The following is a 27667-nucleotide window of genomic DNA, read 5'->3' as shown; positions in this document are numbered from 1 at the left end:
CTGAGAACGACAGGATTCCTAATAGGATGTTTTGAAGATTGTGAGATAAAATGTGGTGGGCTTAATAATGACCTCCAAATATGTCCACGCCCTGATTCCTAGAACCTGTGAGTGTTAACTTATATGGCAAAGGGATTTTGCCGCTGTGATTAAGTTAAGGTTCTTGAGATGGGAAGATTAATTCTGGATTATTAGGTGATCCTGATGTAATCACAATCATCCTAATAGAAAAGAGGCAGAAAGAGAGTCAGATAGGTGATGGGATGATGGAATGGGAAATTGGGAGATGAAGGAGGGATATAAGCCAACAAATGCAGCCACTAGGCAATAGGTTCTCAGAGCCTCCGGAAGGAACCAGCCCTGCCCACACCTTGACTTTAGCCCAATGAAACTGATTTTAGACCTTTGACCCTCAGACTGTAAGAGAATAAATCTGTGTTGTTTGAAGCCACTAAATTTATAGGAATTGATTAAAACAGCAACAGGAAACTAATACACCTTCCCATGTGCTGTTCTCTTGTCCCTCCCTACCCCATTCATCTCTTTCATCCCCTCAGCTCCCACTTGTTCAATATTTGATTCAAGTTTCTCTGACATTGTCTACCTTCCACTGCTGCCCAGAGATGGGACATGCATCCCCCCTCAAAGACTCGCCACTCTAGGTTACAGTTGCTTATGGATAGGTCTCCCCCCAGCCTGGGCAGAGGTGCCAACAGAGCAGGCCTCTCTGCTTACCTAGCCTGACAGAGGACCCAGCTGGGTTACTACCTGGCCGTCTCTCCCAGCAGCCTGTCCTCCACATACACATACTCTTTCAATCTCTAGAAAACCGATCTGTGTCTTTATCTCTGACTTCCTTCTTCAGTCATTAGTCCAAAACACATTCACTGACACTTGTGAGTCCATCAGCAGGTTTATCTTCACATTTGTGTATGTGTACACATGTATGTTATGGAGGTTTGCATGCACATTCTTGTGGTCAGGGTAGGTTTGTTATTTCTGTATACATGTGTCTTTGCTTGTATATATGTGTGCCTCTGCTTTGTAGGTGGTGTATATGTGTATTAGTGTGTGTCTATATGTGCAGGGAAGGATACATTTGATTTCTGCCCCCAAGGGATTTGATGGCCTGAGGCAGGAGTTGGTGTGCAGGGATAACTTACTGAAATGTTAATGGAATTTTGTTCCAGTGCATTGTTCCTTTTCTTGTCTCAGGCAGAAGGCTGGGCCTTTTTTCTCCCTGTCTTTTGCGGTAAGCATTGCAGGCCCAAGGCTGAATCAACCTCAGACATCTTTCTGACTCTAGCCTTCTGGAAGCCTAAGTTTCTTCAAGGGATTATGCTAAGGAAAGGGGGCAAAGCAATCCAGAGAGTACCTCCAAACAAGAGGGGATCTGTGTTTGCGTGAGCAGGTGGGACCCACAAACACTCCCTAATGATGTCCTAGGAGTAGGGGCAGGGTGAGCTTGGGAAGGCAGGACTCTGGATATTGAGTTCCCAAACTTGGCTTCTCAGCAGAGACCATATGAATCACAACAAAAAAGTACCCAGGACCTTTGCACAGTTGGGAAGAAAGGGGTGAGGAATTTCTCCCAAAATGACCTTACTATTAGCTCCAGGAGCAAAGACCTAGGAAAGGAATTACCTTTAGTTTCATTTTGTTTTATCATTGTAAGCATTTCTAAGTGTATGGTTTTGTGGTATTAATTGGTGTGTGTGTGTGTGTGTGTGTGTGTACATACATTTAAAAGATCTATCCATTTACTTGAGAGAGAGCGCACTCGTGAGCAGGGGCAGGTGGAGGGTAGACAGAGGGAGAGGGAAAGAGAAAACCTTCAAACAGTTTCTCTGCTGAGCACAGAGCCCGATGTGGGGCTCAGCCCCAGGACCCTGAGGTATATATTATGCAACCGTAGATGTCATTTTAATAAAACAGAGAAACATCACCAATTTTACACACCTGAGCACATCAATCACTGGGCTCAGTGTCACAGGAAGCACGTACCAGTTGTGGAGGGCACCGTGAAGAGGCAGAGGACACCCCTTGCCCTTGGGGGGGAAGGGAAGGGGAGCGGTGGGAGGGGAGTTCAGGAATAGTGAGGATCCTCCTGCCATCAGGAGTGGGCCAGGTGAGAGCTGAAGCTGCAGAGCAGGTGGGGCCAGGCAGTCTGGGCTTCTTTGAAAGCCAGGCTGAGGTTCAGGAGCTTCTACTGAGAGTCAGAGGGCTCCAGGAGCTGGGGAGACTTGGTCAGATTTGTGTTTGGGAAAGACGGCTCTGGGGGCCATGCAGAGGAAAGCAAGGAAGGGAGAGAATGCAGAAGTGGTGGTAGCCAAAAGGTGCTTTGAATGATGTGGAAGGCCTGAGAGCAGGTAAGAAAAGAACTAGGGCCAGCTCTGTGAAAACAGTGCTTTTTAGAGCATAGAGTCACCAAATCTTAATGAACATGGGGTGGGGAGGGAAGGAAGAGGGAGGGGCCTTGCACAACCCTATTGACTGGGAGATGGTAGGACTGTTTATCAAACTAGTTAGGACAGAGGGAGGACAGGGTTTGGGGGAGTTGATAATAATCATGACTCATACATTCAATGACTTGCTTATGGTCACACAGCAAGTAAGGGGTAGATGGGCTCAGATTAGATTATGTCAAGTGTAAGGCACTAGTTGGGACTTCTTGGTAGAAGGCCTTAGGTCAGTAGTTAAGAGACTGGAGTCGGGTCAGGCAAACCTGGGCTCCTGTTGACCTTGGACAAGGTGGTTAATCTCCCTATAGCTCAGTTTCTCTAAGTGGAAAATGGCAAAGGCTTGTACCTCATAGGCTCATTGTAAGGATTTAATGAGATGATGTATATAAAGAAATTAGCACAGTACCTGCCATGTTGTAAACACCCCATAAATCTTAACTTTTAATAACAACAGCAGCAGCAACAACAAATGCCAGTCTGGGACTTGGGAGTGAGATCTGGGTTAGCATTAAGGCATCGTCAACACAAAATGGGCACAGAAACCATAATGCAGAGGGAGGACCTCACTTGGAGAGAGGAGGAGAGGAGAGTGGTGCGGAGAGCACAGCCCAATGGAGAGGAGGAGCCCTGAAAGTAAGGGAGACAGCCAAAATGCTGGAGTTGAGGGCAATGCAGCAAATCAGGGTTTAATTCCAGACTCTATCCCTGCTGCTATGGGGCCTTAGGAAAACCTCTTGATTACCTTGAGTTCCAGTACCTTCATCTATTCCACAGACCTGTCTTACATGCAGGTGAGGGATAGCTATGATGGATGTAAGGCTTTGACAGAGGCTAGGTGCTTGATTAGCAATAGTTTTAGGGGCTCCTGGGTGTCTCAGTTGGTTAAGTGTCCGACTCTTGATTTCAGCTCAGGTCATGATCTCAGGTTGTAAGATTGGAACCCCATGTCGGGCTCTGCTCTAGGTGTAGAGCTTGCTTTAGATTCTCTCTCCCTCTCCCTCTGCCCCTCCTCTACCTCCTTCTCGAAAAAAACAAAACAATAGCTGTTTTAGGAGGAGGCATAGAGAGGGTGGCTTCATGGAAGACAATGAAAGATGGGTTTTCAAAAAGGGACCAACAGCCTCAACGCTGTCAAGAAGTCAACAAAGATAAGAACTAAAAATATTCACTGGATGTGACAAGGAGGTGAAAGTGACCTTGGTGAGCCAGCTTCAGGGATGATGAGAGCAGAAGGTGGGGGCAGCAGCTGAGGAGTGTTGGGAGGTGGGGAAGTGGATCTGAGAAAGCAGGTGACAGCTTGGCAGGGATGCTGAGGAGCGAGTGGGTGGGTAGGGGGTAGCAATACGCATGGTTTCAAGATAAGGAAATCAGAGCAAAGTCATGGCAAGTCTGCCTATCCCAGAATATGACTGCTTTATACTCACCCTGCCCCCACCCACTGAGGACTGGCTCCTTTGCCCTCCACACAAGGCCTCTCTAAGCACAGACCACAGTGCAATCCCAGGGCCCTGGGTGTGTCCTGGGACCCAACCTGGGTCACCCAATGCTGAGGTCAGTCACCTCTTATCTCTGCCCTACTTGCTAGTATGGCCTAGGAAAAGTTGAAGTAGTTCATACCTTCTGCTACTTTTTAACTTCTGTCCCTGCCCTTTGGCTGCCTGGATCTGCACAGCCCTGGGGAGATGGACAGTATTAGTAAAAATAGCTCTTGATTATCTTCTTTTTTAAAAAAGATTTTATTTTTTATTTGTTTATTTGAGAGAGAGAAAGAGCACAAGTTGGGGGGGGGAGAGGCAGAGGGGGAGGAAGAACCAGGCTTCCCCACTGAGCAGGGAGCCCAATGTGGGGCCCTGGGATCATGACCTGAGCTGAAGGTAGATGCTTAACCGACTAAGCCACCCAGGCATCCCAACTATCAAATATATTCTTTTTCAGGTTCTTCCCACCAGTATTTAAGCATGCCCATGTAAGAAACACATAAGAAATTTTTAGAAATTGGATATAAACTTCCTCTGGTTCTACATCCTTGGTGTCTATTCTCCTTCTCCCAATTTTTTTTTAAAGATTTTATTTATTTTTTCATGAGAGACACAAAGAGACAGAGGCAGAGACACAGGCAGACGGAGAAGCAGGCTCCACGCAGAGAGCTCCATATGGGACTCGATCCTGGGACTCCAGGATCAAGCCATAGGCCGAAGAAAGCAGGCGCTAAACCCCTGAGCCACCCAGGCATCCCATCCTTCTCCCAATTTTTTACAATAATTACCTTGAGTCATCTATATTGTATCAGCTTCTTACTCATCAGACCACTCAGATCTGGTGGCCACCACATCCCCCATCTCCGCTGCCCACTATCCATTGCCTGCTGAAACAACCTCTTGCCAAGATAATCAACAACCTCCTTTCTTTTAAGTCCAAAGGTTCTCAAAGGTTCTCTCTTTCTATAACTACTAGACCTCTCTTTGACATTCTGGATTGCTGACCCCTCCCTCTGTCTTGAACCTCTGAAACCTCTCTGACCACTACTCCCTTATTTATTTTGCAGATTTATCTTTTCTCCTGCATCCATTAATGTCAGTATGGTGGACTCCTTTACATTTTATTTGGATGGCCCTCCCTTCTGGTGGGAACTGCTTTTCACTCATATGGTTACCAGCATATTATGACCTCCCTACCCCGCCATGGATCAATGATACAGGGAATGGCATCTGACCAAAGCCAGGATGATAAGAGCAAGTCCCTAGGAATTTTGAAGCTGGAACTGAGAAGGGTAAACTGGAACTGAAAGACATGAACCAACATCTTGCTGGGTATACCTGGATTTAAACTGTAAAGCTGAGAATTGTCAGAAGCTGGGTTTATAAAAAAAAAAAAAAAAAAAAAAAAAAGAGGCTGGGTTTATTATTATATGGGCTGGAGAAGCAATAGGAAACTTGTCTGGAGAGAAAAAAGGAGACGAGACAGGTTGGGGACAAGAAGCAGGGCTTCCCAATTTCTCAGACTCTCCCAAGTATACCACCATCATGATTGCTAAGAGGAGGAATAAATGTTTCCTCATAATCAATGTTAGAGAACAGGCAAGAACTTGGCTTCTGCATTTCAGCATGATGCAGGATAATCTAGCTTCTAGCCGTCTGAAGTCAGGGCTGAAACACACTTCCTTATCCAAACAAAATACTGTGTTGGCCCCTAACTTCTCACAGACCACCCATTTTGGATGTTCTTACCCTGCCAGGCAAATGTGATGGTGCTTCTTATTGTAAAGGGAGTTGATTGGAATGCAGGAGAGGCAAGGGCATCACTCCAGGGCAGGTTGAAGAAGAAAGGCTTTCAGCCCTGTCACTCCAGCCTAGGATTTCCCAGGAAGCCGGAAGGCATAGTTAGAGGGATTGAAAGTGCCCCTTTTAGCATTATGAAAAACGGAGCTAAAAGAGAGAAATTGCTTCAAGAGCTTGCACAGGTCCTGCATTTTCGTGGCAAACCGAAGAATTCAGAGAGCATGATTCTACAAATTTCTAGTATTGATTATGGTAGTAGAAATACGTTGTATTCACAGATGTCCTTCACCTTTTTAAAAAAAGATTGTTGTATGTATGTATGTATGTATGTATGTATTTGAGAGAGAAAGTAAGAGACAGAACATGATTTGGTGGCAGGGGAGAAGCAGGCCCCTAATTGAGCAGGGGGCTCAATCCTAGGACCCTGGGATCCTGGGATTATGACCTGAGCCGAAGGCAGATACTTAACCAACTGAGCCACCCCTGTCCCTCACCCTTTAGTTTTCCTATATGGGAAAATTCACACTTTAAAATCCAGTCTCCTTAGTACTAAAGTCAGAACTAATATTTCCAGCATCTTATGCAGTTTGCTTATAGGCATGCTACTTGCCTCCATGTGACACTTTGATTTGGAAGTGAGCCATACAAGTGGAGTAAATATCACTAAAGTTCAATATTTGTCATTCTCCTTTCCTTCTGAGCACCAGGAGGATTGCACTTCTCTTGTCTCTTGATGTTAGGTATGGCCATGAGATTTGTTATGATTGATACAATGTGAACAGAAGCCAGTGTACATTTTTCCTCACCCTCTTCTACTACAGCAAATGCTGAAGGTTCCTATCAAGAAAGTGGCATCAGGGTGCCTGGCTGGCTCAGTCCGTAGACCAAGTGATTCTTGATCTTGGGGTTGTAGGTTCAACTCCTACATATTGGGCATAGAGATTTACTTAACAAAAATCTGAAAGGAGGGGATCCCTGTGTGGCTCAGCAGCTTAGCTCCTGCCTTCAACCCAGGGCATTATCCTGGAGTCCTGGGATCAAATCCCGCATTGGGCTCCCTGCATGGAGCCTGCTTCTCTCTCTCTCTCTCTCTCTCTGTGTGTGTGTATCTTTCATGAATAAATAAATAAAATCTTTAAAAAAAAATCTGAAAGGGAGGGAGGGAGGGAGGGAGGGAAGGAAAAGAGAGAAAGAAAGAAACAGGCATCATCATAAGATGGTGAAACCTCCATCAGCCTAGATCACTGAGTGATCACAGAGGGCAGACTCCTCCCTCCCACTTCACCCATGCCAGAACTGTGGCATGAGCAAGAAATACATCTTTGTTACTTTAAGCCAGTAAGATCTGAGGGTTGTTTGTGACCACTGTCACCTACCTAATTCTGACTGATAGAGGAAGGAAGTAGGCTGGACATAAGACTTTAGTTTCTGCTATTGCTGGTAGTACAAGTGTCCACTTTTTGGAGGTGGTAGTGGTAACTGGTGGTTTCCTAGTAGCTGCAAAATTGAGTTCTTACCGCAGAAGTGCTACAGAGCTTGTAAAGTTGGCAGTGAAATTAAACTTTTGGTACTTAGTATTTGGAGTGGCAGTGGCTGTGGTTTTCTCATCAGGTTGTGTGGTATGGTTTGAGTGTTGTTCCTAGAAACTGAGCCTCAAACTCATTTCCTCCATCCTCCTAACATTTCTGAGTTAAATAATATCTTTTAACAAATCCCTTTTCTGTTTTAACTACCCAGGGTGGATTCTACTGTTTGTGAAAAAGAACTATGATGAAATTACTATATTTAATAAATCTCATGTTCCCATCAATTCAAGAGGCAATTTATTTTATGAACTACAGTTGACCTTCAACACAGGTTTGAACTGTACATGTCCACTTATATGTGGATTTTTTTAATAGTACTATAAATGTATTTTCTCTTACAATTTTTTTAAAAGATTTTATTTATTCCTGAGAGACACACAGAGAGAGAGGCAGAGACACAGGCAGAAGGAGAAACAGGCTCCATGTAGGGAGCCTGACGTGGGACTCAATCCCGGGTCTCCAGGATCACGCCCTGGGCTGAAGGCAGTGCTAAACCGCTGAGCCACCCGGGCTGCCCTACAATTTTCTTCTTAACATTTTTTTCTCTAGCTTTATTATAAAAATACATTATATAATACATAAACAAAATATGTGTTAATCAACTGTTTATGTTATCAGTAAGGCTTCTGGTCAACAGTAGACTATTAGTAGTTAAGTTCTGGAGGAGTCAGAAGTTACACATGGAGGGTGCCTGGCTGGCTCAGTGGGAAATGCATGTGACTCTTGATCTTGGAGTTGTGAGTTCAAGCCCCACACTGAGTGTAGAAATTACTATAAAAAAATAAAGTTTTTTTTTTTTTTAAAGTTATACATGGATTTCTGGCTGTGCAGGGGCTGGTGCCCCTAACTCCTGCATTGCACAGGGGTCAACTCCACTAGGGAAAAAAGAGGCTAAAAAACTATTACATGCCATTAATTGTGAGACTGTATTCTGATTTAAGAGTCATTAAACTAGGGGAAAAAATGTGCTTTAGGATGAATAAGTTAATAGCAAAAGGAATTCTCCCCCAGATGAAACTGACAGACAGCTGATTATGATTTTAAAAGAACTGTATCAGGGCCCAGTGGTGCAGTGGTTTAGCGCCGCCTGCAGCCCAGGGCGTGATCCTGGAGACCCTGGATGGAGTCCCAAGTCAGGCTCTGCATGGAGCCTGCTTCTCCCTCTGCCTGTGTCTCTGCCTCTCTGTGTGTGTCTCTATGAATGAATAAAATCTTTTAAAAAATAATAATTTAATAAAAATAAAAGAACTGTATCATCTGGGAGGAAAATAAAACCACACCCAAACCTCATAAATGCAGAGATCTGTGATTGCTCAATCCCAGGATCCCTAAACCACCACCAGAAAGTGTAGTGCTAATCAGTACAGTGCCCCACAGAGAAATCCTCCATAATTATGCTCTCAGAACACTGGAAAAGGGATCACATCCTTGTGGGCAGAACCTGGGACAACCAGATTGGCTGACTGAGAAACTGTAGCCAGAGAAGTGAGTCAACAAACAGATGCCATGAGATTTCCTGGTCCCATCATTTTCATTGTCATTCAGGGCCAAAGAATATATGATGTTCTGGATTACTGACCACTCTACAGTGCCTTTTAAAAATTTATTCTTTATTTCTTCCATCTCTAGACATCAGGAGTTTGGGGATTGTTTTTGGGCAGAGGTGGTGGTGGTGGTGGTGGTTTAAAGGTAGCTCAGGATCCCTGGGTAGCTCAGCGGCTTAGCGCCTGCCTTTGGCCCAGGGCACGATCCTGGAGTCCCGGGATTGAGTCCCGCGTCAGGCTCCCTGCATGGAGCCTGCTTCTCCCTCTGCTTGTGTCTCTGCCTCTCTCTCTGTCTGTCTGTCTGTCTGTCTCTGTCTATCATGAATAATAAATAAAATCTTTAAAAAAAAATAAAGGTAGCTCAAAGGCATTTCAAACAAAGGTAATGAGATTATTAGAAACCATATTCACACCGTATAGAAACCTGACTGCAGCACGAAGGGACATTACCCAGAGAACTTATATATGAAGAACCGTGGTCCTATGATATAACCTCCAGAAATAGTAGCTGGATGTGTCATTGAGCTGCCCTCCATTAGAGAGGAGGTGAATTTATTGGCATATGTATAGTGGAATGGCTAGAATATGTAGGTGAGGATATTTTTTTGAAATCAAATATATAGAGGAAAATAATGTGTGTGTGTTGGGCAAACAAGGGGTAGACTACACTGTACACCTGCAATTCTGCATCCTCTCTTCTCCTGGGACCCCCCATCCCATATCCCCCACCTAGTGTCCATGGGGTTCTCATGTGAGCCACATTAGGCAATTTGAGCTTCAACCATTCCTTGACTACAGCTGATGAGCCCAGTGTTAAGCATCGACTAAGCGGAGCCAATCAGAGTATTTCCTGAAGAATTTGCAAAGTGCAACTAAGAAAAAGAAGCCAGTGTCTTGTTGGATGCCTAGACAATAAGATTTTTAAGCTTTGGGATTGTCCGAAGTGATGTTTTTCACTATGTGGACCAGAAAAACATTAGAAGCCAGTCTGGGGGTGGGGATGATAGGGGCAGGACAGCGCAGGGGAAGGAAATGAAGGAACCTGGCAGAAAGTAACAGAGAGGAGAGGTGGCAAGAGATTCTAATGGCTTTTGTGTCCATTAGTTCCAGTTATTCCTTAGGCATCCCTGTCTTTAGGTTTTAGTCTAATTATAAATGTTTTGTTTTGTTTTGTTTTTTGCTTAAACCAGTTCTTACTCTTCTTTGGAGAGCTCATCCACTTTTTGTTTGGTTTTGTTTTAGTGAGAGAGATGGAGGGAGGGAGGAAGGGAGGGGGTGGGGAGAGACAGATGGAGATGGGGAGAGAGCATCCTAAGCAGGTTCCATACCCAGTGCAGAGCCTGATGGGGGGCTTGATGTGGGCTCGATCTCACGGCCCTAGATCATGACCTGAGAGGAAATCAAGAGTCAGACCCTCAACCTACTGAGCCACACAGACACCTGGCTTATCCACTTTTCTGATTTGACTATTACTAATTTACTGATAACCCACAAAATGTTGTCTTCAGCCTGAACCTCAGAGCTACCTATCCAACTGTCTATGGGATACCTTGGCTTGAGTGTCCAACTGGTACCTCAAACCTAGCATATATAAAACAGAAGTCATCATCCTCCACCTCCCCCACACACCATCCCAAGCCCCTGCTGAAACACCCCTTCTCTTGTGTTTTCTATCTCAGTAAATGGCATCACAGTATCCCTGGTCACCAACCTGGAAGTTATCCCAGACTTTCCCTCCCTCTTACTTCCCATATCCTATAGGTCTAAGTCTCTAAGTCCTACCAACTATAATCCCCAAATATCCTCAGTGCTCTCTTCTCTCCAATCCTCTTCCTCTACATCATTTCAGTCCTTTGTCATTACTCCTTGCCTTCACTCTCAATTGCCTTCAATCTCTCCTTCCACCCAGCAGCCCAAATCATCCCTCTAATTTTTGGATATGACCACATTTACTCCTCTGCTCAAAATATTTCAGTGGCTCCCCACTGTTTCCAGGACAAAATCTGAACTCCTGCAGCTGGGTCACAAATTCACTCACATTACACTCAGATGTGCAACAACATAAGTCTCCTCTCTTTCCTAGAACTGATTTGATCTTGCTCACAATACCCCACCCTGCTGGGTAACAGGGGCAGGGGAACTAAAATTAATCCATTCCGGTAAAATCAGTAGGGTCCAAAAATTTATTTTAGACAGTCTGTAAGTATGACTCAGTCTTTCAGCTTATCTTACCCTTCCCTTTCTTGTTTTTGAGGTGGCATTTGGTTTTATAGGAATCTCATGTGAATTCTGTGTCATTGAGGGAAAGGGTCTCTTAGCCATATGGTTCTTGGGGTTATGTCAGTCGGCATTTGCTGAGATGTGGTGGGTTGGGAAAAAACGAGTTGGTGAATTACAACCCTGAGAGGTAGCTGTTACTAAAACAACTTTAGGAATAAGGGAGCTGAGGCTAAAAGAGGGTGAGTAACTTGCTCAAGGTCACAAAGTTTGTTAAGTGGCAGAACCAGAAATCAATACCCCCCTAATTCTGGAAGGTACTTGGATCTATGGCTAGAATTCCACAGATGCTTATTGAGAGCTCTGAGAGTCTTCACGGTATACCTTTAGGGATGTGCTCATCCATGGAGAATATGTAGAGTAGGATGAGAAAAAGGTCCAGTTCAGAACACTTAGGAATCATTGACCTATGAGGTAGGGTAGGAAGACCTACCTGACAGCTTCTGACCGAACTGGTCTTCCTTTTAGGAGAGATTCTAGGATGGAGAGTCATGCCTGGTCCTGCTCCAGCCAGGCCTGAGTGAGCTCTCGGAATACCCCATTACTCTCAGTCCTAGCTTCTCCCACAACGCAGCAAAGCACAAACCTGAGAGCAATACTGCGTGGGAACTCAGTGAATATGCCCAAGAACTTGTGTTGGCAGGACGGCTCACACTTCCTAGGGCCAGGGAATGCAGAGCCACCTACCGACCCTCTAAAGTGGGGATGCAGAGTCCACCCCAGCTGAGAGTGGTTGTGCATAAGTCTAGGGGTCTTCCAAGATGAGGACTTCGGATCTCCTCCTAGATGTGGGGACCCAAGGCCTTCCTCCTTGGATGATGCAGGCAGAGGCAGATATGGAGGGGCAGTCTCCTCACGTATACGGTACAGAGGCCTTTCTCAGAGATTGTATGTGCAACTCTTCCAGGTGCTGAAGGTGCAAGAAATCTCCGCAAGCAGGTGGGCCTCGTTCCCACCCCCTTCCCCCAGAGGGGACCAGACCTAGTAGCCCCTCCAGTCCTTTTCCCGCCCCCACCCCACTCCTGCATCACCGGCGAGTCAGTCCCCACCCCAGAGTGCGACCAATCGCCCGGGAGCCTGGCGCAGCCAGCCAATTGAACGTCGGCAGCGCCGCGGGGATGGCTCCACCCCGCACAGGCCGCGGCCGCCGGCCTCCCGGGAAGCTAGGTTCTCCGCTGTTTTTGCTGCCTGCCGAGCCCAGCCGAGCCCAGCCGAACATAGCCGAACGCAGCCGAACGCAGCCGAGCCTAGCCGAGCCCCGCGCCGGGCCGCAGCCGCCGCCCGAACGCCGCCGAGCGAGCGAGCGAGCCGCCGCGGCCGCGGAGGAGGCGCCGCCCCAGGGGGAGGAGGTGCCGGCTCGCCGCAGACCGCCCGCGGCAGAGGCCGCCCCGGTCGCGCCGCGGCGGGAGCGGCCGGCGGAGGCTGCGCGGCCGAGGGGGAGGGCCGGGGGAGGGGACATCGCCCCTGCCCGCCTCCAGCCCCCCCCCGCCCGCCCCGCGCCCGCAGGCTCCCGAGTCTCAGTCGGCGCCCAGCATCCCGCTGCCCCGGACCCTCCCGCGGGCGCGCACCGGGCTCAACTCAGGTAAGGGGGGCCCTCCCCCCATGGGCACGGGGGCTGAGAACCAGAGACAGCGATACAGAGACCCAGACTCACATGGAGACATAGAGGCAAAGCCGCGGAGAAAGAGACACAAAGACAGAGACACACGAGACTCGCAGAACTACAGAGACAGACCCCACGGAGAAGGGGCGAGAGACACGTCCACGGGGACAGAGTGACACACAGCAAGGAAGAAAGAGACCGAGAGACACTAAAGACCCATACACACAGAGACCGATACAGAGATACACAGAGATAGACTGAGAAAAGAGAGACTCAGAGCACACGGAGACAAATATAAAGAGAGCCACATAGACAGCTGCACGAACATAGAGGTGGGTATGCAGAGGCAGAGGCACACATCTAGGCGAGGGAACGAAAGACTAAGAACCAGCCACACAGACACAACTGACCTGGAGAGACAGTCCCACAGAGAGGCACACCTAGGTACACAGCCTTGGATACACAGACCCATACATGCCTGCCAGGGCCTCCACAAAGTTCCCTCTGTCTGAGCTGGCACCTCTGGAGGTCTCCGGGGCTGGCTGGCTGGCGTCCTGAGAAGGGGGAGGTGCCCAGGCCACACCAGCGGTAGTCACAATCCCCATCCTCTAAGGCCTTGGGCTTCCTCAGCCTCATCCACTCACACAGTGCTTTTGAGAGCTGGAAGCTTGGTGGGCAGGGCCAGGCCATGCCCACTGGTTCTAAGGAGGTAAGATATGGGCTGTCGACTCAGCTTCCCCACTGTGGCTGCACCCCCATCCAGGTGCCCAGAGCCAGGCCGGAGGATGGGGGCATTGGCTCTGTGGGGTATTTAGAACTGCTGGGACCCAGAGTCCTCTGCCAGGGAAGCCAGAGATGTGGGGAAGGACTCTCTTTTATACCCCTTTCCTCCTAGGCCTCACCGTATCCCTTCTCCCTCACTACCCTTTCCTCTGCTCTCTGCCACAGGCTCAGGACTGCAGGTGGACATCTCCACTGCCCAGGAGTCATTGTGTGGACAGGACAGCCTCTGTGGAAGGCCAGCTATACTGGAGTTCTGCCTCGGCATGGGCCTTGCCATCGAGCCAGCCCCGTGGTCTGTGCTGGTCTGAGGGTGCTGCCTGTCATGGGGGCAGCCATCTCCCAAGGGGCCCTCATTGCCATTGTCTGCAACGGCCTCGTAGGCTTCCTGCTGCTCCTGCTCTGGGTCATTCTCTGCTGGGCCTGCCATTCCCGCTCTGCGGACATCGACTCTCTTTCGGAATCCAGTCCCAACTCCAGCCCTGGCCCCTGTCCTGAGAAGGCACCCCCGCCCCAGAAGCCCAGCCATGAAGGCAGCTACCTGCTGCAGCCCTGAAGGCCCCTCGCCTCGCCTGGAGTCTGGGGCCTAAGTCTGCCCCACCCAGAGCCTGGGATCAGGATCCCAGGGTCTAGCCAGTCTGGGGTCCAGAACCCAGAGTCCAGCCTGTCTGGAGCTGGACCTAGCAGCCCAGAGTCTAGCCAGTCTGGCTCCACTAGGGGCTCCAGTGGCCCTTAGTAGACAGGCCTGGGGTGGGGGTTCATGAGTTGGTGCTAGGGCCAGGGCCATCTCGACTCTGCTCCATACCGAGGGCCAGGGACTGGGTCCACCTCTCCCTAGGCCAATTGCCTCCAGGCCCTTGAGGTTGGGGAAGCAAACTGGAATCCATGGCAATAATGGGAGGGTGTCCAGGCTGGGCCCCTCCTTGGGTCCTCCCACTGTTTGCTGGATAATAAATGGAACTATGGCTCTACCCTGAGATTTCCTCCTCTTCCTGGGGGCCCTGCGGCAGCAAATTAAAGGTGTGGGGTGAGCTTCCAAACACAAGTTTATTTGTGCAAAGTAGGACAGGATAATGGTTGAGGGGTGAAGCGCTGGGACCAGGGCTGAAACAGAGTGCTGATGGTAGATGCTAGGACCTGATCAGGGGTGGGGTCACAAACTGGGTGCTAAGGCTGGGCTTTGGTACCTCAGTCAGGAGTTACAAGTACTGGGTTCGAAAAATGAGACAGGGACTCAGGTCTTGGTTTTCACTTCCCTCACCAGGTTCAGGAGTTTATCCAATTTTGCGATTTCCACAGCTGGACCCTTCTGTACCTCCTGCCCCTTCTTTTCCTGGGGACGGGGGAAGTACATGTGGGTGAGGAATGGTGAGGGACAGGCCACTTTTCTCCGGGTCCCAGCTCTGCCTCCTCTGCACACCCCGCCCCAGCTTTGTCCCGCCCCTCTCCCCACCAGTTAGATTTTGGATCCCTGCCTCTCCCCATCCCCAAGGGGTTCTTCCCCAACTCAGGTTAGGAGATCTGGGCCCAGCTGGGGCCTCCGAGAAGCATCCAGTCTGGCTCTGAATCTTGAGTCAACAGAAAGACTTGATTCTGGGAGGAGGGGCAGAAGGTATCTACCCACTAACCCTCAGAGGAACTAGCCTTTCGGGCTCGGGAGAGCTGTAGCTCTCGGGGAGAGGTAAGGCCTCTGACTGTTGGGACCACCCTTCCCACAGGAGGGTCCTTGGCTGAGGCCTAACAAAGAGCTAAGAGATGTGGGTTTGCAGAGGGAGAAGTGTGAACAAAGCCACAGGTGCACTTACCTAGTACCAAAACTTTCAGGTCAGGTTGGGAGTGGGGGACATTTGGGGGTCAGGCCTGCTGTATCAGACATACTCAGGGTAGAGGAGGGTTTCAAGAGACCCAGGAGGGCAGATGAAATATCCCATGTGATTCCAGATATCCTTAGCCAGGACTGGCCCTCAGAAAAGAAGATCCTAAATTTATGACCCTCACCCTGGCCTACAGGGCATTCTAATGCCCTGAGAAAACGAGAATTGGGACACTACAATATGTGTCACTCACCGGCCCCAAGAGCTCCATGGCAGACTAGCACCACTCCCATCCTCCCTTCTGTCCAGGCAGCGGGATACGGGCTATGCTGGGGCAGCTGCCATTTCCTGCCTTCCCTCTGCTCCAGAGTCCCCCTTCCCCCTGCCTCCCCTGCCCTCTCTGCCACCTGTGCCCACTGCTCACTGGCACCTGCTCCAGCCTTGCCTGCTGAGAGCCCAGCTTGGGTCTGGCCTGGGCTGTGAGGAAGTGAGAGAGTGCACAGCCAGCAGGCCCCTTCCTGGCCCCATCCTGGCTGCTGACACCATGAGGAGCTCAGATTTCCTCCTGGTGTGACCACTGCACCTGCTCCCAAATCTGTCTCCCCCTCCCCTTGTGGCCCAGTGCCTTTGCCACTACCTGACTCACCTCTACACTCTTTAGGCAGAGAACAAAGAGGTCTTTTCCTTTAACTACCCTCCCTTCCAAATCAAGTTAGTGCTTTCTTCTTGGCCTCACCCCATCCCCCAGGAGTTGTGGGTCCTGGCTTTTAGTTCCAGCTTTGTCATTAACTCCCTATATGACTTTGGGCAAGTCTCTTGCCTTTCTGGGCTCAGTTTCCCATCTATACTGTAGTTAGGGAAAGACAGTCTGACCTTTGACAAGCTGTCTTCGGACACCAGTTAGGGGAGGTTTCAGGTCAGGAAGTTGGGCCTCTGTGGCCAAACCCTCCTGGGAAGGGCAGGGGGATTGCGGCCGGTAGAGGAGGGGCATTGGGGATGTCCAGAGGACTTCCTATTGCACAAATCACTTGGCTACTGATAGGATCAGATGAGAATTTCACGAGAACCTTCAATCTACCAAAGCACTAGCCCCCAGCTGTCACCCACTCAAGTCCTCTGCTCCCCTGGTACCCACATCCTCAGGTCTTCAGAGATAGAGGTCCCCAGATACACAGAGCCCAGCTGTCTTAGCTATGGCTGACCCTCGGTCTGAGAGGAGTTGGGACTGTGAGAGATCCTCGCCTTCCTGGGTCAGAGTGGGCAGGGCAAGCCCCCACCCAGATCTACCACCCTCCAGATGTGATGGCTATACCCTTGCCCCTGCCTCTGACTGGGGAACCACCATCCTTCCCACTGGGCTGTCCAGCTCAAGCCTAGGTCTCTTTCCTCACTAAATCAAGAGCAGATTTTATCTGTTCCACAAATTGTGCTGTTTCCTTCCCCCTCCTTGAGGCCAACTAGCTGGGCTCAACAAAGAGCTTCAGACCATGCCCAACCACCCCATTCCACCCCACCCCACCCCACCCCACCCCACCCCACCCTATCCTATCCTCCCCTCCCCCCCACCCCCAGCCCAGTATAGCCTATAGGCCACAGCTGCAGGCTCTTAGCTGCCTTCTGAGTATTTATAGCCAAGTCAACCCCCTCCCCCAGCTGGCTACAATTACAGGCCCGGCCAAAATCCCAGCTCTTGTCTCCTGGTCATGGTGGGGAATAGACTAGGCAGGTACCAGGGGGATGCTGCGGGTATCCCTGCTTTGGTAAGGGTACAGGAGGGCAGGTATCAGTAGTTGAAAGAGACAGGGCCCTGCCTTTGCCTCAAACTGCAAATAAACGCTTCATATTGCAACCAAGAGGTGTAGTCATCAGGGCAACTTGGCCCAGCTCTGATCCTGGCCCAGAACCAGGCAGAAAGCAAATTCTGTATCTTCTCTTAGCACCCAAATAGGCAGGACTCCACTCTGGGTTCTCGGGCTCTGGATTCGAAGGCCTGAATTCTTATGTCTGAATCAGGACTCTTGAGATACAGACTTTGAGGTGCTGGCTCTGAGCTCCATAGCTGTTTTCAGGGCCTTTGCACTCTGAAAGGGTGCAAAGACTCTGGCAGGGTCTCCAGTACAAATCCCAGAAAGGAGCCAGAGCTCACAGGAAGGACTGCCTAACTGCTGACCTTATCCTCTTTTTCTTTTCACATTCTTCCCTGTGTGGGCCCACAGCTCCCAGCTTAGGGACCACTGGAGCTGAGGCCCTGGGTAAGCCCACCCAAGCCCCCTTTCTGAGTAACCTGGGTCTACACCAAATAAGCCAATGATGTCTATGTGCTTCCCCAGGCTTTGGATCCATGGAGTCACCTGCTTACTGGATGTCTCCACCCAGAAGCTCCACAGGTAACTTAGCTTCAGCATGGCAAAGCTGATCTCATCATCTCTCCACAAACCTGCTTCTCCTGTGCTCCTTATTTGGGTAATGACACCACCATTACCCTGGGTTTTCTAAGCTAGAAAGCTGGGAACCACCCCCGGGCTCTTCCCCTTCCTCTTTACCCCCACCATCTTGGAGACTTTATTTCCTACAGCAGCCCAAACTACCCAAGCTTGTACCTTCGGCATCTTGCGCAAGTTGGGTGAGAGCTTGAGGCAAATGACGTGCCCACGGTCATCACCCACAATGATGATGGGGTGGATGGGATTGAACTGCACGTGGGTGATCTTGTTCTTCTTTTTGGTCACCACGGGCTGGCTGCAGATGGCCTCATACTTGTTGATGGACAAGTCAAATACATGGGTCTGTGGAGAGATGGGTGTCAGCACACTCAAGGCTAGCGCCTGTCCCCCACCTCAGAAGAACTAGCACAAGTGCTTTCTGGGGAAACACAACAGAAGCCTAGCACACTGGAGCTGGAGGCAGTGGGAGAGGGGATTTGTGTCTCTGATCATGTTTTTTTTTTTTTCTGTGGTTGAGGGAATGAGCATAAAAAGCTTAGAAGAAAATTTAAGTCTATGCAGAATTAACAATAATAGCAGCTACCATTTATTGAACACTTATTATATACTAGACTCTAGGCAAGCATGTTACGTAGTTGTATAACCTAATAATCCTCACAGACACTCTATAAGGTAGGTTCTGCTATTATCCCCATTTTATTTTTTTATTTTAATTTTTTTATTATTATTTTATTTCTTATTTATGATAGGCACACAGTGAGAGAGAGAGAGAGAGAGAGAGAGGCAGAGACACAGGCAGAGGGAGAAGCAGGCTCCATGCACCGGGAGCCCGACGTGGGACTCGATCCCGGGTCTCCAGGATCACGCCCTGGGCCGAAGGCAAGCGCTAAACCGCTGCACCACCCAGGGATCCCTATTATCCCCATTTTATAAACGAGAGCTAGAGGCTCTAGGGCTAACTTGCCATTAAGAGGCATATGCAAGGTGCTCAGACAAGTGGTTAATCATATTTTTACCATTCCCTGAGTCCAAACCATTAGTAACTCTTGCCTGGACAATGGTGGCAATGTCCTGATGGATCTTTCTACTTCCACTCTTGCCCCTCTACCATCCATCCTCCATGCAGCCACTAGACTTATCTTTAAACAATCTAAAATCCTCCAGCAGTTTCCCTTGGCAGTATACATAAAATCCAGATTCCTTATTCCGAATTCTCTACTCTCCACTGCTAGAGCTCTTCTTCCCTTTGCTTCCTAGACCCAGGCATACTTGCTTGCCTGCCCCTGAAACCCCTTCAAGCTCATTCTCAGCTCAGGGCATTTGTACTAGCTATTCCCTCTGTCTGGAATGCCTCTCCCCATCTTCACATAGCTGGTTGTTGTCATTCAGCTCTCAGCTTGAATGTCACCTCTTGGAGAAGCTTTCCTTGACCATGCTAAGAGACCACCTGGTCTTTTTCTTTTACATCACTCCCTTTCTCTCTTTTTTATAAAATATAATAGCTTTATTGAGATATAATTCACATACAAAAACATTTACTACTTAAAGTATACAATTCTTGGTTTCGGGTATATTCACAGTTATGCAACCATCACCACAACCGATTTTAGAGCATTTTTCTCATCCCAAAAGAACCCTTGTACCATTAACAGTCACTTCCTATGTCCTCCCACACCCACAACCCTAGGCAACCACAAATCTACCCTCTGTCTCCATAGTTTTGTCTATTCTCAACATAAAAATGAGATCCTATAATGTGTGGTCTTTTGTGACTGACTTCTTACGCTAGCATGTTTTCAAGTTCACCCATGTTGTAGCATGTATCCAATACTTCATTCCTTGTTTTTGCTGATTAATAATCCTTTTAGATATACCATACTTTGTTTATCTATTCATCCGTCGATGGACATTTGGGTCGTTCCACTTTTTGGTTATTATGAATGATGCTGCTATGAACGCTGTGTACATACATACTCCTCTGTTCATCTCTGCCTAGTACTTAACTCTAATTTTGTTGTTGCTTTGTGTCCCTTTTCCTTCACAAGAATGTGAGCTCTGCAGGGACCTGAATCGCCAGGCCCTGGTCTGCTGCTGGGCACCCTTGTTGGCCCTTAGTAAACATCTGTTTGGCAAAAAGGTGACTGATGTTAGGGTGATGCCTTAAATTATAGTCTTTCCTTGAGTGGGTGCCTCTCAGGTTTTATCAAAGTCCATAAGGAAAAATGGATTTGTGTCCAAGAATTCCCTCAAAAAATGTCTGTCTCTGAGCTTTTACCCAATCTCGGTGTTGCACAGACATCTTCCCATCTTCCTTCTCATCTTCCTGCCTCAGACTCAGCTTGCACACTCCCAGGGATAAGGACCTTGCTACCTTTTAGACAGTATTTCAATCACACATAAACTCTGGCTTGGAAGTTTTGCCTTCCCATCCTGTAGCTCTGTCCCCAGAGCCATCAGGGAAGATAGCTGCTCCTCCTGGCATCTTATCCCCCAGTGTGTCCTGTCCTTCATGATGAACAGCCCCATTCTCTCCTCAAGGCCTCAGGGGATGAATGATTTCTCTTTTGACAGGGCCCTGGGTGGCCTAGCCCTTGAGAATACGGAGTTCTTAGGTCTCAGCTCTCAGCTTCCCCTACCTGATTAGAGCACTGCATGGGCTCTCTAGGAGGGAGACCCTAAGATACCTCATGCCATCTCTAGTAGGGGTCAGCAGGGGGCACTCACCTTCCCATTGGTGGTGACTGCCGCAAACACGGTAGAAGAGTATGGTGCCCAGGCCACATCGCCCACAGCTGAATTTAGATCATAGATGAACATTGGGGTCCTGCAGTGGTAGAGGGATGGAAAGTTCACCACACAGAGGGCTCACAGTTCTGGAGCCCCACAGGCCCCAGCCCAGGGTGGCGACTGAGGGAGGGCATGTCTCTCTCACTTGATGGTGTGGTCCCAGATCTTCACTGTCCAGTCGGAGCTGCAGGACATGAAGACCTTGGTGTGGTATGGGCTCCAGGACACAGCATCCACCGCCATGTTGTGGGCATCATAGGTGTCGAGGAATTTGCTGGAGTAGGATTTAGAGCACTGGGGCAAGGGTGAGGGTGGTGGGGGGATCAGGGATCAGGAACAAGAGAGAGGTCAGCAGCCACCACTTCCCTGGGGGCCCTGGAGAGTCAGAACCTAAGACTCCTCTCCTGTCCCTACATCATTGACACAGCTGAGCTGGGGCCGGGCTGCTGGCTTCTCTCCTTGGTGCCCTCAACACAAGCAGAGACAAAGGAGGGACTGAATGGGTTGGGAGTTTCCCTGGAGGGTGAGAGACAGTGTGTAGTCTGCCCAGAGAATTCCAGGCCAAGTTGAAAAAGCCTTCTCTCCCGGAGTCAAGGCAGAACAGGTCTGGGGGCCCTGGGAGAGGTGTGGCCTAGCTTGTGTCCAGGCCAAAGCCTATGGGCAGACAGACAGAGCCCTGGGTCCACTTACAGCTCACAGATAGAATCCTTGCAATAGTGAGAAACATCCCACATTGCCCAGGTAAGAGCAGGCACAGAGCCAGGAGCAAGTCCCAATCTCATGATTTCCCATGGGTTTCTGGCCCAGACCAGCATGCCCCTCTCTCTCCCTCCAAGAGACTGTGTGACTGACTAGTCTCCTCCCTCCTGCCTCTCCCACGCTGCCTTTAGGACCTTGTCGAGGGGGTGGGGACCTCTTTTGCATTCAGACCAGCTCTTGCGGGCCTCAGGGCCTCCTGGGAGGCTGCCTGTAATTAACATTCTGAGTCTTTTGAGCCTAAGAAAAGCATGCAGCAGAGCTATTTCTGGATGGATGGAGGTTCAGAAGGATGTTCACCTACTAACTCTGGGACCTGGCAGAAACTGGCCATGAAGTTCCATCCTACTGGCTGGAACACACCCAAGATCCAGAGAAAAATTTTCTTGTTACCCAGCCTTTAAAGCTCAGCTCAAGTTCAGATCTCCTCCAGGAAGTCTTCTCAGAATGTTCCCAACTCCCCCCAACCTCCACTCCCACTTCTATTTCCTCTACTTCTAGGAAGGGAGGGAGGGCAGGCTGAGGGAAAGGTGCCAGACTGGACTAAAGTCAACCTCTAGATTTTTATGCCCTTTTCTGCAATCATCCCCTCTTCCTGCCACCCAAGCAAGTCAAAAATACTTTCTTTTCTCCCAAGAAGCTTTCTAGAACTGATTAACCCTAAGATCTGTCAGAATCAGGTCTGTTGAGAAGGATAAACTCCCATGGTTCTCGGGTCTAAGAAGCTGGCATAGGGCAGCGCTACCTCACCTTGTAGATTTTTCCCTCTTCTGTGCCCACTAGGAACATATAGTCGATCTCTTTGTGGAAGTCAAAGGCGGTGCCACAGCCTTGGGAGAAAAGGTAGAGCAGCTTTAGCCCAGTTCTGGAGGTGGTGGGGAGGCTCCCAGTAGGCCCCTGTGACAGCCTGAGCCCCAGCTCTAGCCGGGGCTGGGGCCAGGCAGGGAACAGAAACCGGCCGTTGGCCTGCTGCTTGTCCCAGGCAGTTGGGACTTTGCTAACGGCCCGGGCTTCTGCAGACAGGCCTGGGGCCTGGGTAAACAAGGCAGGGATTGATTTAAACAGGGTCAGGGTCAGGGCAAACAGGGACATGGTCTGTGCAAACAGGGATCTATTCTGCATAAACAGGGTAGGAATTGAGTAAACAGGGATGGGATTTGGGTAAACAGGGGCCTGATCTGCATAAACAGGACTAGATCTGCATAACAGCACCTGATCTGCATGAACAGGAAAAAGGGTCTGCAAACGCGGCTGGGATCTGCATAAACAGGGAGGGTCTGCAAACAGTCAAGCTCAGGAGGGCAGTGCCAGGTTTTCCCATTACCTCCTGTCCAGCTTCTGTCTAGCACAAGCAGAGGAGGGAGCGCTTGGTAAAAGGGGTGGGCCACCATCCCTGACCCTCGTGGGGCCTGAGTGAGGTGGCCTGCCTGGATGTGAGGGACCTGGGGTTCCTACCCATGGTGTGTAGCTGCAACCCATCGAGACCGTCCGTGGTACTGCCCTCCGCCTTCAGCTTGATGACATCTGTGTGAACCAGCTCACTCTGTGGCAACAAGGGATGGGGAGGGTGCATGGGTGGGGCCACCTCCATGAGGTCCAGGGCTGCTTTAGCCGGTCAGCTTCCCCCACTCCCTGTCTCCACCCCCACATGACCCTTTCTGGGAAACGAGCACCTTCAAGAGTGTCCAAGACACAATCCTGCCATCAGATGACACAGAGAAGAAGTTGAGGTTGTTGTCCATGTCATCCTTCTGCCACCTGACCTGAAACAATCCCAATCTGTGAGCTGCGGGACACTATAAAGTGGATGTTGAGTTGGGGCTGGGAGCCTAGCAGGGCTCCCGCCATGTGAGCTTCAGAAGCAAGTTCTGGGAGCCCATTTCCCAGAGTCCCACAGTTGGCCCTCCCTCTTTCCTTCCACCCATCTCTGTCTCTCTCATCCCTCCCTCCCTGATGGTCCTGAGCTAACAGTGCCACTTGGGGTACTGCCCTAATCCACTGGCGTGGCAGTGGAGGTGCCAAAATCCTCCCTGGGTTGGACTCCAGGAGCCAGTTGTAGGAGGAGGGTGGTGTCTCTGAACTCATCCTCCTTATGTAGACAGGGCCTGGAGAGGACAGGGTCCATCGACCAGTTTCCTCATTTATAAAACAGGAACCATAATAGCACAGATTTGTTATAAGAGCTGAATGAGACAACAAACATGAGGCCCTGATCTGATAACACTCCAACTATTAAAGGTTCAAAAAATGTTAGCAAATATCCTCATTATGACCCTCATCCTAGGAATTGGGGTGCCAGGGTTCTGCAGGGGGCTTTTTCTTGCTTGCTTGTAGGGTAGGGAGAAGGCCCCTTCCCCTCCTCTTCCAGGCTAGCCTTTCCCTAGGCAGCCTCTCCTCTGTTTCTGCCTTTACTTCACCATTAGCTCCCGCTCCCAAAATATTGCTCTCAAATCTCAGATTTGAGCCGCCTTTCTCCATCTGTGATTCGATTCGGGGTTAATAATTGTGCCCCACCCATCTTCTCGGGGCTGGAGACAAACATATGGGAAAGTGTTTTGGAGACAGAGCTGTTGTCTTATGAAGATGACACGCTTGAGGCTCAAGTTTCTGTTGCCAGATGTGGAGGCCTGGCCAAGCCCTGTCCCAGAGAGCCTGGGTGGGGCTGGGTGCCCAGAGCTTTCCACTCTTCAGCTCCCTTCAGACCTCCCATGCTAGGACCCTGTCCCTTCCCCCTGGCACAGAGGCCTGGTGAGGGAGGACAGAACACACTGCTGCTGCCTGTGACCAGAGCTGTCACCATGGCTGTGGAGGGGTGTGGCTGGGAGGGAGAGGGGATCGTCTGTCCCTGGCCAACCCCCAGGCTTGGCTGATCAGAGCTGCAGAAGGGCTGGCCGGTCCTGCCTGGGCCTGTCTAGGCAGCTGGCTCTTTTTTTCACTGGGGGGGCCTAGAAAACTACAGAGCCTCTGAGGTATAAGTCAGAGCTGGCCCTTACACTGGGACCTCTTCTCCTTCTGTGTAAAGATAGTCTCTTTAAAGGGGGGAGGGGACAGGGGGTGTCAAAGGCCAGGCTGTAAGAGGCGCTGGGGAGCTGCAAAGGGAAGTGTTTAATGAGCAGCCGCCACATGCATGGAAATTGTAGTTCACACCCCACTTAGCAGCCTGATGCCCGATGGGGGTTGCTGTGTGTATTTGCTAGTGAGCATGTACGTGTGTGTACAAGTCACACGTGTGCTCCTGGGGTGGAGGCCGAAGGGTAGGAATAAAGGGGGTGGGCAGGTGGTAGGTGGGGGTTCAGGGAATGAATGAAGGCCCAGGACGTATGCGGTAAGCAGCAGAAGGAGCCTGCTTAGCTGATTGATTCCTTCTCTTCTGCAGTATCTGATTAGGGCAGACCTGCTTGCCCCTCGTCTCTGTTCATCTATCCTTCCCTGCTCCCTTCCCCAGTATTGCACAGAACACACCCACACCCACAGAGTATTGCTGGTTGAGGCTTCAGAGAGGGGCTTGAATAGGGCTGGGCTACCCAGAGGGGCTTCCTTGGGCAGTAGCCTGTGCCGTGGGCTTGGAACCTAGTCCCCTTTGAACAGACAGTTCTCTCCCTGACTCCAAAACCTTCCATGGCTCCCTGCTGCCAACAGAACAAAGTCCTTCTGCCTCAGCCTGGCATTTGAGATCCAAAATAACCTCTCTGCTCTCCCCCAAGATACAGTCCCCCCTCTTTTTTTAAAAGATTTTTTATTTATTCATTTGAGAGAGAGAGAGAGAGCACAAGCAGGGGGAGAGGCAGAGGGAGAGGGAGAAGCAGACTGAGTAGGGAGCACTATGTGGAGTTCAATCCCAGGAACCCCAAATCATGACCTGAGCTGAAGGCAGATGCTTAACTGACTGAGACAGCCAGGCACCCAAAGACACAGTCCCTTTAAGAAGGACCTAGACTCTAGTGTTTCTGACATGCCATTTACCAGCCTAGCTTTCCTCCAAGCTCTAGGCTTACACAGCCTACTGCCTGTAGGACACCTCCTCTTTTTTTTTTTTTTAAGTTATTTATTTAAGTAAAATTAAAGGGGATCCCTGGGTGGCGCAGTGGTTTGGTGCCTGCCTTTGGCCCAGGGCGCGATCCTGGAGACCTGGGATCCAGTCCCATGTCGGGCTCCCGGTGCATGGAGCCTGCTTCTCCCTCTGCCTGTGTCTCTGCCTCTCTCTCTCTCTCTCTCTCTCTGAGACTATCATAAATTTTTAAAAAAATTAAAGTATGGTGTTCTTCTAGCTTCTTGTATTAACTTCTGTCCAAGCCTGTTCCTCCTCTGTCATTTCTACCTCTGTGGGTGCTCTCCTGGGTGGTGTCCCAGGTAGTAGCACCAATTCTTTCCCTTTCTCACATCCATCTAATTTCCTTCTATTGATTTTCCTGCCTCACCAGAGCTCACCCTACCTTCTTATTTCTATCTCCACTGTCCCTGCTGTAGCTTGGGCTGCAAAGTCTCTCACACTGCAGTGAGAGGACATCTCCAAGACATGAACATGACTGTTACTTCTCTGTCCCAGACTCTCTGATGGTTGGGCAGCCATTTTCAAACCATGCTGGAGGGAGCTCTGAGCAACCTCATGAAAGTACCTTCAAGGACAGGGCAGTGATGACAGGGGACCCTCAAGTAAGCAGGAACCTGACTCACCAAAGCTACCCCATTCCCACCTCTAGCACTTCATTTGAAACCACTGACTCAAAGTCCAAGCTTCTTTCTCGGTAGAGAAGCACACTCACACCTGGTGCCTGTGCTTCCCTCAGGCCCTTTGCCACCTTCCCTGCCTCTCACATGTGCTCCAAATGTGTCGTTCCCGGCCCCCACTCCGCCTGATGTCTCTGTGTCACTGCACACGTAACCCCTTTGTACCCTTCCTCATCTGACTCATACTTTTTTTCTTTTTTTAACTAAAATCTAGACTTCATTTGAATTTCTTAGTTTCCTCCTAATACCCATTTTTGTTGTGTTCTAGGATCTCATATTACATTTAGTTGTCATTAACTAATACTTTCTCATCCCTTACCATTCAGCTCAGGTGTTGCTTCCTCTGGGAAGACCTGGCCCTCTTGCCCCTTCTCCCTATCCTGGACAATCTATATGTCCTTCCTCAGTACCCCCAGGAGCCCATTCACAATTAGCATTTTGCCCTGTCCTGCTTAACCCCTGGCTGTGCTTATCTCCCTACTAGGAACCCCAGGGACCAAGCCCTTAAGCATCCTCAGCTCCCAGAGGAGTAAACAGAGGAGTCGCTGAATAGAGAGATGAATGAGGAAAGGGGGACGGAATGAGAGGCAATGAGGGAACAGGAAGGCAGGAAACCAGTGAGGGAGTGAGTGCCAGGCAGCCCCTCCCATGTCACAAGCCAGTCCAGCCAAGAACTCTTGAGTTTTTGGTTTTGCAAAGGCACTAGCCTGTTTTCCCAGCAGGGTGGTGGTGGTGGTGGTGGTGGTAGTGAGGGGGGACAGAAGGCCATCCCTGTCTGGGTGGGTTCCAGTCTCTCTGGCACCTGCCCAATGAAAGCCATAGGGTATCTTCTGCATGCACCATTTCTTTTCCCAACCTGCTATTTGATTCAGAGAACACAGCAGAGTGGTAGCAGGATGGTTGGCCTTGGCCCGTTGCCCTCTCCTGGGCTTGAGGAGGGTGGTCAGGCCAGTTACAGATGCTCTGTGCTTGGCTCTGGGCTGTCTGAGCTGGGGGAGCAGGGGCAGGCCTGGTGCTGGCTTAGTCTAATCAAAGCAGGTCTTTTCTCCTCTTGGGTGTTTAAAGTCTTTGCAGAGATCCTCCTCATGTCTAGAGACCTCTGTGTGCCTGGAGGCAATGAATTGGAAGGTGGGATTTTCACAGAACTCTTGAGACTTGAGCTTTGGCCTCTGCTTTGGTGGAAAGCAGGGGGGAAGATTTCTCATGGGAGGGGGCACCTCCCTCTCTGTGTCCCTGGTTCTGGGAAAAAGATAAAGCGGAGAGGGCATCAGGTCCCCTATGCCTGGACAGTCCCTCCTCTGCTCAGGGAGCTGAGTGGTCTGGGAGCTGAGAGCCAGTGCCTAGGGCAGGTGTCCACGTGACTCAGGGAGCTCGGGACCAGAAAGGCAGAAGTACAGTGCCTGCCTGGAGACTCTATCAGGGCAGGGGGCCAAGGAAGATGAGAAGACAGAGTCCCAGCATGCCTGATGAGCCCAGAGACCATGGGAAACTTAAGGCAGAAATCCCTCCTTAGATTTGCCCAGACCTGCCCATGGGTAAGGGTTCGCAGCCTCAGAAGGAGGGGGCCTGGGGCACCTGGGTTGCTCAGTGGTTGAGCATCTGTCTTCG

At 50.0% G+C, this 27667-nt stretch overlaps 2 protein-coding genes across 15 annotated transcripts in view; one reads left to right on the top strand and one right to left on the bottom strand.

The window, feature by feature from the left end:
- Window positions 1-12546: 12546 nt before the first annotated feature.
- Window positions 12547-14501, top strand: ENHO (energy homeostasis associated). Its single transcript, XM_038552667.1, has 2 exons — window positions 12547-12729; window positions 13699-14501. Exon 2 carries the CDS (start codon window positions 13856-13858, stop codon window positions 14084-14086), a length of 231 nt encoding a protein of 76 aa, XP_038408595.1. The 5' UTR covers window positions 12547-12729; window positions 13699-13855; the 3' UTR covers window positions 14087-14501.
- Window positions 14502-14558: 57 nt separating this feature from the next.
- Window positions 14559-27667, bottom strand: part of DNAI1 (dynein axonemal intermediate chain 1) — a 124873-nt gene continuing 111764 nt past the window's right edge. For 11 of the 14 annotated variants that reach the window (XM_038552631.1, XM_038552630.1, XM_038552627.1 and 8 more), the window contains 8 exons: window positions 23005-23094; window positions 22787-22874; window positions 22544-22669; window positions 22082-22161; window positions 20721-20869; window positions 20513-20612; window positions 17945-18130; window positions 14559-14863 (listed from right to left, as the gene is read on the bottom strand). In XM_038552631.1, the coding sequence (XP_038408559.1) occupies window positions 14765-14863; window positions 17945-18130; window positions 20513-20612; window positions 20721-20869; window positions 22082-22161; window positions 22544-22669; window positions 22787-22874; window positions 23005-23094 (918 nt within the window). In that variant the 3' untranslated portion in view covers window positions 14559-14764. Of the gene's footprint in view, window positions 14864-16929; window positions 17426-17944; window positions 18131-20512; window positions 20613-20720; window positions 20870-22081; window positions 22162-22543; window positions 22670-22786; window positions 22875-23004; window positions 23095-27667 lie in introns of those variants that run through there. The other 3 variants (XM_038552632.1, XM_038552636.1, XM_038552628.1) reach the window with 2 other exon arrangements.

The sequence above is a fragment of the Canis lupus genome, chromosome 11, assembly GCF_011100685.1.
Source record: "Canis lupus familiaris isolate Mischka breed German Shepherd chromosome 11, alternate assembly UU_Cfam_GSD_1.0, whole genome shotgun sequence".
Classification (NCBI taxonomy): Eukaryota; Metazoa; Chordata; class Mammalia; order Carnivora; family Canidae; genus Canis; species Canis lupus.
The sequence above is the reverse complement of the archived record's forward strand: the minus strand, read 5'-3'. Positions and strand labels throughout refer to the sequence as shown.

What these genes read in the sequence shown, in the direction of transcription:
- ENHO (XM_038552667.1), top strand. Translation starts at nt 13,856, where the DNA reads ATGGGGGCAGCCATCTCCCAAGGGGCCCTCATTGCCATTGTCTGCAAC.